General features: G+C 41.4%; 1 protein-coding gene across 2 annotated transcripts; it reads right to left on the bottom strand.

Annotated features, from left to right (window-relative positions):
* Positions 1 to 3,316: 3,316 nt before the first annotated feature.
* On the bottom strand, positions 3,317 to 9,705 carry rgcc (regulator of cell cycle). Of its 2 annotated transcripts, XM_042334726.1 has the most exons (5): positions 9,494 to 9,704; positions 8,995 to 9,201; positions 8,282 to 8,362; positions 6,365 to 6,427; positions 3,317 to 3,913 (listed from the first exon to the last, which is right to left on the bottom strand). In XM_042334726.1, exons 1-5 carry the CDS (start codon positions 9,525 to 9,527, stop codon positions 3,906 to 3,908), a joined length of 393 nt encoding a protein of 130 aa, XP_042190660.1. In that variant the 5' UTR covers positions 9,528 to 9,704; the 3' UTR covers positions 3,317 to 3,905. The 2 variants fall into 2 exon arrangements, with proteins under 2 accessions (XP_042190660.1, XP_042190661.1); XM_042334727.1 differs by lacking the exon at positions 8,282 to 8,362 and having other exon boundaries at positions 9,494 to 9,705.

Raw genomic sequence — 9,705 nt, 5'->3', positions numbered from 1 at the left:
AGGTGTAAATGGAGTCCTGTAGCTCAGTGGTTAGAGCACTCGCTTTGCAAGCGAGAGACCTGAGTTCAATTCCAGGCAGAGGGCGAAACCTTGGTCAAGTTTTCTTACTCCACACAGAGCCTAATAATAATCCCTCAAAAACCAATAATAAATTGGTCATTTTCAATCTATGACTGTTTGTGGGACATTGCTGTGCGCAATTGGCTGCCACGTTCGCCCACAGATGTACAGTCAATTCACTTTGCAGTGTGTTCTGTGAAGCGCTTTAGGACGTCCTCCCGACGTGAAAAGCGCTATATCAAATGCAAGGATTATTATTATTATTAAGGTAGGATCGTGGGGGAAGGGAGAGCCAGTAAAATTTCATCTAGGTTTTCGCCTACAAGCCTGTAAAAAAAAAACTAATTTTAAGAACTGGAAAACCAGCTTCTGAATCAAGACTTGAATTTAAGGTTTTTTTTCCAAAATTCTGCAGAATCTTGAATTGTCAGACAAAATGGTTTTACAGGTGAAAACTAGATGACATTTCAGGCCTCTGGTTCCCACATGCAACAGTGCTGGTAGCAATTAGGACTAACCGGCTCTCCTCATAACCCATTGTATATGGGTAAGCCGCCCTTTGTCCTCTATTACCTGCAATTGTGTCTAATTGAGCCGCTGCTCGTAGCCGAGGGCATGGTTATGTATTGAGTTTCACACATCCTTAGTGATTTCTTTAAGAATATTTTAGAAATTTAAAATGTTTAAATCTCTTGCCCAAATCGACATTGTAGCACATTGTGAATGCTTTGCAAGAGCAGTCAGAATGCTTAACGCGACGTGAACATTCGAAATGCACAGAACGTTAACCAGCACCTGAAAGAGAAATGTTTCAGGTCTGAGCAGTCTACAGGAGGTGGGGGAGGAGGGGAGTAATCACAGGATTCTGAATGGCACTTACATATCATTCCCCTTTAACATTACCCCATTTTAAGACATCTCAGTGGCGCGATAAGGCACTGTATCAAATGCAAGGATTATTATTACAGTTCTGATGTGGTTTACAGTCTGAGACTATGTTGGGATACTTAAATTGACACAGTTTAATGTTTTATCTGTCTACCTGTTTTACTCCTCATTTCCATATGGTTGTCAAAGATCCCATGACTCTATTCAGAAAAGAGAAGGGACTTTCTCCCAGTATCCTGGCCAACAATCTGGCAGATAACCTTGGCTTTTTGTAGACATTCTTGTGTGTAAATTGACTGCCACCTTCGCCTGCTTTCTTTTATTTTTTTAACCTGAGGAAGCAGCTCAGCAATGAACACATTTCCAAAATGTAATTAAAATTAAATCTGACATTACAGAATGTTTCCCTTCTGTAGAAAGTGTCAAAACTAATGATAAACACCGGTGAAGCTGCGATTAGATGATCGTGAAATGTGCATTTTATAGCGTCCTATGTTGAAACTTTCCAAAACACTTCACAAGTAATTACTGTGAAGCTCAGTGAATATTTCTGTAACAAAAGGTTTTCAGGGATTGAATGAATAGCAGCTCATATAGAATTTCTCACAGTATATGAGTAGAATAGTGCGCCTGAAGGGAAAGAAGTCTGTTTGTGCCCCACACAAGGAGGTAAAAAAACTAGGTGGAAGTCAAATACTCTGAGAAGCAGTGAAACGGGGCTGTCTTGGGCTGAGTCTAAACACATCTCAGTGGTGACAGAGCATCATCAGTTGAGGCTTGGGAATTTGTCACCAGACTATTTTCTCAGCTAGGCTATAGTACATAGTCTTTGGAATCTACAAATATAGTTGTATTACGACATGGACATTGTTAACATGTGGAATATCAGGGCCAAGATATTCTACAGAACAACAATAATTCACATTTATATACAGTGCCTTTCACATCGAGAGGATGGGGAAAAAAAGACCATATTTCATGGCCTTGTGGTTTACCCACACTGATAGGTTTGCTGTACAAGTTGTACTTTCTCTTTAAGTTATCTGCCCAGTACCTATATATTCTGATTTCCAAGCTGCCAATATCAATGTTTTTTCTATATTGCGGCAAATGCTGTAGAATCTAGCCCACAGTGTAAACCAGGCGCAATTTCCACAGCACCAGCAGCCCAGCATGTTGCAATAATTAATAGCTGCCAAAAGAAAGAGATGTCACCGAGTTAAAGAAACGTAATATTTCAACTAACAGATAGGATTTCCAGTGTTTTTACAGAGCAGTGTTTCTTTCGTTTATAATAGGTAAGAATGGTTAATAAATCTCAACATTATACCCAGGGCATTTCTATTCTCTGCTATGCCACCAGAGAGCAAATTAACCTAAATATCCCCACCTTCATACATCTCCCAAGAGCCTAATAAATAAGCAACATTTGACATATCCCTGAAGGCAATGCATTGTATTTCTCGGCCTCTGCTTATAACTGAAGTAGATCAACTAAAAACAACTTGCATTTACCGCATTTCAGATTGGCCAGACATCTCACAGTGCTTCACATGGAGGGCATTTCATAAAACATGAAAACATTTATGCCCCGGTACCTATGATAGTTGGAATTCAAATGATTTTCTCAGTCCTACATAAACATGACTTCTCTCGCCATCCTCATAACAATACTCCTTGTATTTCAAATAGGTGCCTTATCATGTCAGCGAGACATCTCAAAGTGTTTTACAGGTTTTACTGAAAGATAGTATATTTATAGGCGAACGCGGCAGTCAATTTGTGCAGAGGAAAGTTCCACAAACAGCCTCTGAATGACCAATTTTTACTTTGGGGGATTGTTGGCCAGGACACCAGGAGAAACTCATTTTGAGTAGTGCCACAGGACTTTTAACGTCCTCCTGAACAGCAGACAGGACCTCAGTTTAGTCAAAGGACAGCACGTCTGGCAATGCAGCACACCGCCTGCACTGCACTGGAGTGTCAGCCTAGACTGTGAGTTCAAAGTCTCACCACGGGCATTGAACCCCACAACTTCTGACTCATTTAGAGATGCGAGTGCTACCAACTGCGCCAAGGTGACACCTGAGAAGCAAGGCAAACACAGCAATGCCTGTGTGGGGAATCCTATAAATATGTACCATCTGACTGTCGGGGAAAGGATACTAAATGTGAATGTGGAATACTGGAAAGCATTCTGGGTGCTAACAGTAACAGTATTGACATTTCATTAAGCTTTTCAGCACTGCAGGAATCCCATACATTCCACACACCACATTAATAGCTGCCCATACATCTCAAAGCCGATAAGGAGTCTTTTCAGCAAAGTTTCATGTTGAACTGCGCTGGAAAAAAGAAGTGAACAAACTTTTCATAAAACAAAAATATAAGTTTATTTAACATTAATTACAGGAAATTATTACCATAAAGAGCAACATAGATGAAGAAAGGCAAACTAAATACATTTCATTCTTCAACACTTCATGCTTTATATGGCACTGCTTGGTTTTAAAGAAAGTTTTCTTATGAAATTTAAGTTGGGAAGACTTTGGAATCCTGTAAATGTATATTAAAATTTACAAAAATATATTTCAATGTGAAACAATCTTAACACAATTCATAATTTCCAACGCTATAAAATGATTAATATTTCCTTACTGCAAAATTAAATTATTCCCAACCTTCTTTCAGGAAAATTACAGCAGGGGGGGATATTAAAATGGCTGACTATGTATTTTACTGTAGAATAGGCTTGTTTAGAAATGTATCTGCTGATTCCGAAATCTGGTAGTAGTCTATACGTATGAAAGCATTTGTGTGCAAATACTGTCAACAAATTCTTCTCTGTGATATAGAGCATAAATGTCAAGACAGTTGAAGTAACGCTTTACTCTTGGTGGCTGTCTGCATACATTCCTCACATGGCTGAATGAGGCCAAGACCCTGGCTCCTTCCTTTCACATACCTGTGGACAAATGTGACGCATGTAACATAGTTAGTCTCTGGATGAGTTACTTGAGTTACAATGACATATTTAGCAACAGCCTGTTTGTTACATTACGTTCACAGCACCATTACGAAATCTTGTAAACAAGCACCAGTCAAAAGGCCCTTAAGCATAGCAACATTTATTGGCAAATGAAAAAGAAACTATGAGCCACTTTTTATCTGCGTACATAACATTCTATACTAAATACAATTTTCTTAGTTCCATTGTCCTTTTTTTTGACATTAATTTGGCTCAGTCTGTCCTGAGATTCAGATGGATGTACAGGGACCTCCCCTCTCCCTTCCTACCATTTCACAGAAATACTGTTTCTAATTCCTTCCTCATTTAAATTTACCCCAAAATTCTAATTAATTGACTACTCATCTCATTGTTGTTCAAAAAACATTCCTGTGCACATTCATTGCTACATTTGCTTATATAACATTCACTTCCAGTTGATTTTATTTTGTAAGGTGTTTTGAGGCATTTTATATTATGTGAAAAGGATTATATAAATCCAAGTTTTATTCAAAAAGCAAATTCCTAATGCCTACAATAGATTACAAAGTCAGTTTCACTCTTTGACTAGTCCATTAGTGCATCACTGCTGTTGTGTTACTTGCAAATTTGGCTGTAACCAATTTGTTTGTTCATCCTAATGATTTGCCTGTACTCATTTGAATTAGGTTCAGTGATGCAGCAAGTGAATGTGCTACATGTGTATAGTTAATAAGGTGATCTAATAGGCAGGAGTAAATAGCTATAATGAGATCATACAGCTAGAGAGAGGTCTGGATTCAAAGAGTTTGAAATGGGGAGTACTGTGCCATCAGGTTAAAGTTTTAAAGTAAATATAAAAGTGCTACTATTAGAAACATACAATCATAAAAATTTACAGTACAGAAGGAGGCCATTTGGCCCATCAAATCTGCAATTGTTTATTCAATCTCACTGCCCCACATTGTCCCCATACCCGTTCAAGCCTCTGTTCTTCATATGCAAGCGAGAGGATCCGGTTACAGTGGAATACAAAAATGATGGTGGAGGATACATGGAGGGAGACGTGAAGGAGGCTTGAAAGAGTCTGGGGATAATAAGGCCAGTGCTCATTGAGTGAAGAGAGTGTTCAAGTTGGTAGCGTTTGAGGAGATTGCAGAGGTAGGTGAGACCATGGAGAGATTTAAAGGTGAGGACGAGGATCTTGAACTCAATCCAAGTGAGAATGGGGGCGATAGGCTCATGGAGCTTGGTGTAGGAAAGGACAAGGGCTGCAGAGTTCTGGATAGCCTACAGTTTATGTAGGGAAGAGCTAGGTAGTCCAGGGAGCAGAGCGTTAGAGCATGGCCATAATCAAGCCTGGATCTGACAGATGTGTGAATGAGGGTCTCGGAGGCCTGAGGGGAAAGTTAGTGGCACATATATATATTCTGCATTCTTGAAACCCCAAATGGACTCTGCCTCTACCACTTCACTTGGCAGGGCATTCCACATCTCAACAACTCTAAGTGAAAACACTTTGTCTAAGCTCTCCTCTCATTCAATTTTACAACGTAAAGAATTATCTCCTGTGGTGAACTTACACAATGTTTATCCTGCACTGGTTATCATTTTTTATTTTATTCATTGCCTTGAAAATGACACATTGATCTGTTACTACTTTCAAGGTTTGTTCTTGCTTTTCAGAAATGAATCACAAAAGCTCGAAATGGAAAACAGATTATAATGGTACACGTCCACGAAACCAATCCCATTCTGACTAGATTAGAAACACTGGAACAATATGTATTGCTTTCTAACGGTGTCAGTCGCCTCCACGTATTGTCCCACTTGTAGTTGAGACACAAAGAATCCATCTCACTGTCAACTCAACTAGCTGACCTCAGGTGTAGCAGAATTTGTCAATCTCGCTAAGAGTGGCCAAAAAGGGATTGAACAGAAAGTGCGTGGTGCATTACAGAGGCTAGAATTTAGGTGTCAATCTGGCTCAATTGTTGGCACTTGAGTTAGAAAGCTGTGGGTTCAAGACCCACATGGCACTTTGAACTCAAAAGTCTGGGCTGATACTCCAGGACAATGCATTGTCTGAGGACACTGACGTGCCCCAAACTGGATGATACATTCACCTACAAAATACACAGACACTACACTTTATAGTGAAGTGTTGTGAAACAATTTAAGACAACCTCCCAATGTGAAAGCACTATATCAGATGCAAAAGTACAAGGATTAGAATTACCCACTTGGTCAATTGGTATCTAATTCTGTAATACATGGGTAGCGCAGCCACTGAATGAAAATATATAAGATGTTTTATTCTCAATAATGTAGTGATTCCTTGTCTTTCTAAGGTCATTGAAAGTATCTTGAGTTTAAAGTATATAGATTTATTATTAGTGCAGTGCACAAAAACAAAAGGATGTTACTCACTTTCTAATGTTCTGTCCAAATCAGCAATAAAGTCCTCCAGTTCCTTTGTGTCTCCAAGCTTTGCTGTAAATAAGGGAATCACTTAGAGCCTTTCACTAAGATTATTTTATTGAACATTTGTATTCAGTCTTTTTCTTGCTGAGGAAAACAAACTCACGCACACATAATTGGCAAAGAATAACTACATGATCGAAATTAGTAATATCACTTTGTTCCCAGCCAACCAGGAGTAGTTAATGCAATGCCAATTGACAATCTCTGATAATTTTTATTCTTTTACAGCTAATATTTTTCCACCACTTGGTGCTGAAGCTGACAACCACAACAAAACTGAAAACCGCATTCGGAGAAACATGAAAAGCAAATTTAGACTAAAATCCAATTTGTGCTATAATTCATGGTTTCACTCAGGGCCATTCTGAAATAATACTGTATTTGGGGGGGAAATATTAGTTAGCCATTGGCTGCAAAATGTCTTCAGAATAAAAGTCTTTAGAATAGTTATACATTTTGAAAAATCAGGATGGGATCTCGTAAAAGGTGGGGGATTAGATATTGTGCTCTAAAACATGATATGGCTAAATTAAATTGTTGCATAATTTGCAGCTTCGGGTTTGTGTTTCACAATTTTGAGATTGTCAAAAAAAAGCTCTTTCAAATTCCAGGTTGAGATAGAGCCCAAAGGTTTACTTTCAGACCTTTAAGCAGCCAACAACAACAAAACAAAATTATATTTGTATAGCACTTTTCACGTTGCGAGGATGTCCAAAGGCGCTGGACAATCAGTGTTTTGGACCCGAGCTGGGGGTCGGGATCGGGGAGGATGGAGGGCAGGCGGGGAAGGGAGGGTGATCGAAGGAACTGTCGAAGAGGAGGGTCTTGAGAGCTAAGTAAAGTCCAAGAAAACCCAAGGAAGGTAAGAGCCAATTTTTTCAATCTTTTTGTCAACTTTCGTATCCATTTTTGTTTGTTGTTTTGTTTGTTGCAAACTAGAAGATACAATGAACACAATGCATCCAGTTTGGAAACACTGCATTTTAATAATAATAAATAATGGTTTGCTGAAGTATCATACCTTTTAATAATAAATAAAAGGATGATACTTCAGCAAAGATACTTGCAGGTTAACTATAAAATAAGCGTGGTGAAAGACTGATTCCCCTCTTACTATTTTATTACTGTAATTACTTTCCACTGCTCATCCAGTTGCAGACTGATCAAAGAACATTATTAAACACAGTCAGTGTTCTACTTAGCAAAGAGTAACCAAATGCACATCTCATATTTTACAGGAATTGACTACAGTCCCAGTAAATATCGTAGTATAAAAGGTAATACAATTATGCAGCTGCGTGAGAAAGAGTTGGGTGTTGGATAATTCAGTAGTAGGTCTCTTGGAGAGCGAATAAGAATAATAATAATCCTTGCATTTGATGTAGCACCTTATCGCACCTACAAGACGTCTAAAAGCTCTTCACAGAATATACTGTAAAGTGAATTGACTGTATATTTTGTAGGCGAAACATCAGTGACAAGCAGCCCTCAATCCAAGCTCCCAACTGCTGGGGCGGGGTGGGTTCGGACAGAACATTACCAAGAACAGATGCCTACCACCGAGAGAAAAAGGAGACCTCCCTGAGATGGTACACAGTTGTTGGAAGCTGGAGATCTGTAAAGCTTTCCAGTCTTCTCAACTATAGGAAGCATCTGGTCAAGGAGCCTGGAGGAAAAGTAATCTAGAAGGCAGTAGTCCCAAGGCAGAGATTTAAATGGGAAATGAATTTTCACATTCCAAATACACACACACACACATGCACACACGACTAAAAGTGTCACATGTTAGTTTTTATCCTTGGGGTTGCACTTGCGAACCTCAACTTTTATTGAAGGGGGAATTTTTACAAAAAAAAAAGTTACCTTTAGGAGACACGACTGTTGAAGAACCGCTAAGCTTTTCGTCGCTGAAGCTGAAACTATTTCTCTGAGGCGAATCTGCACCTGATTTCCAAGTCAAAACAACAGGAACCGATCACTGAAACCGCGGTGGGGTTCACGCATCTTTTTTTTAAAAAAAAAGTAATCCTCGCGTTTGATGTATATTGCACCTTATCCCGTCGTCGAGACGTCTCAAAGCGCTTCACAATAACATAATGTTTACCAAAGGAACTGGCAGGGAGGCAATGTGTGATAAGGAAAGATGCCCTCCCCACCCACCCACACACCCACCCACCCACCCACACAGACACTGTGATGAGATAAAAGTTTTTTAAACCACTATCTTTCAATGCAACACAATGATCGGCGATTGTGATAATCCCTCCAAAACCAAAACCAATAACAAATCGGTCACTTCCAATCCACGGCTGTTTGTGGGACATTGCTGTGCGCAATTGGCCGCCGCGTTCGCCCACAAACATACAGTCGATTCACTTTACAGTGTGTTCTGTGAAGCGCTTTGGGTCGTCCTCCCGACGTGAAAAGCGCTATATCAAATGCAAGGATTATTATTATTATTATTATTATTTCTAGCGTCGAGTGAGAGGAGAAACCTGACGACTGACTTGCACACTGTGTGGGTGGGTGGGGTGGGGTGGGGTGGGTGGTGAGTGGGTGGTCGTGTCGACACTCACTCTCTGAGTCGCTGAAGCTGCTGTCGCTGATGCTGGTGCTGCTCCTCCTCTTCAGGCATCGCAGGTGTTCGTCGTACCTGAAGTGCCTGTTGTTCCGCGGGGAACTGAAGTCCTCGATCACCGCATCGAACTCGCACAGCACCGCGCTCAGGTCGGCGTCCCTCTCCTCCACCACCTCCACCTCCTCCACCACCTCCTCCTTTCGCACTGGAACAAGACGACTTGAGGGCGTCAGAGACCAGACCAGACCTGCACCGTCTGTAACAACTGGCGGGGAGGGGGTGGGGGGGGGGGGAGACACCGTGTAACGTGGAGAGCATCTGCTCTGCTCTGGGCTCACGGTCCCACTCACTCGCTGCCCCCCCAGTGTTGCAAAGGACCGGGGGGTTCAGCAGTGATGGAGCAGAGCCGAGCCGAGCGGCACTGCTGTGCACCCACTGCCCCCCCCCCCCCCCCCCAGTCACCCTGTACTGACGAAAGGATTGGGGGGTGTACTCACCTCGAGTGGGGTTTTTAACCTTTGGGGGTTTCATCTCGGCGGTCCGGCCCGGGGACACCCGGGGAACGGTGCTCGCAGGAGCGGGAGGAGGGTCAGAGGCACAGGAAGGCAGCACTGCTCTCAGCGGCGCAGGAACCACCGGGAGCTTCGCTTCCAACGCGATGAGAGTTTGCAGCACTGCGCCGCCTCCGCCCGCTCCTCCCGCTCTTATA

This window comes from Callorhinchus milii, unplaced genomic scaffold (assembly GCF_018977255.1).
Source record: "Callorhinchus milii isolate IMCB2004 unplaced genomic scaffold, IMCB_Cmil_1.0 Scaffold4, whole genome shotgun sequence".
Classification (NCBI taxonomy): Eukaryota; Metazoa; Chordata; class Chondrichthyes; order Chimaeriformes; family Callorhinchidae; genus Callorhinchus; species Callorhinchus milii.
Note: the sequence above shows the minus strand (reverse complement) of the source record. Positions and strands in the feature narration are given on the sequence as shown.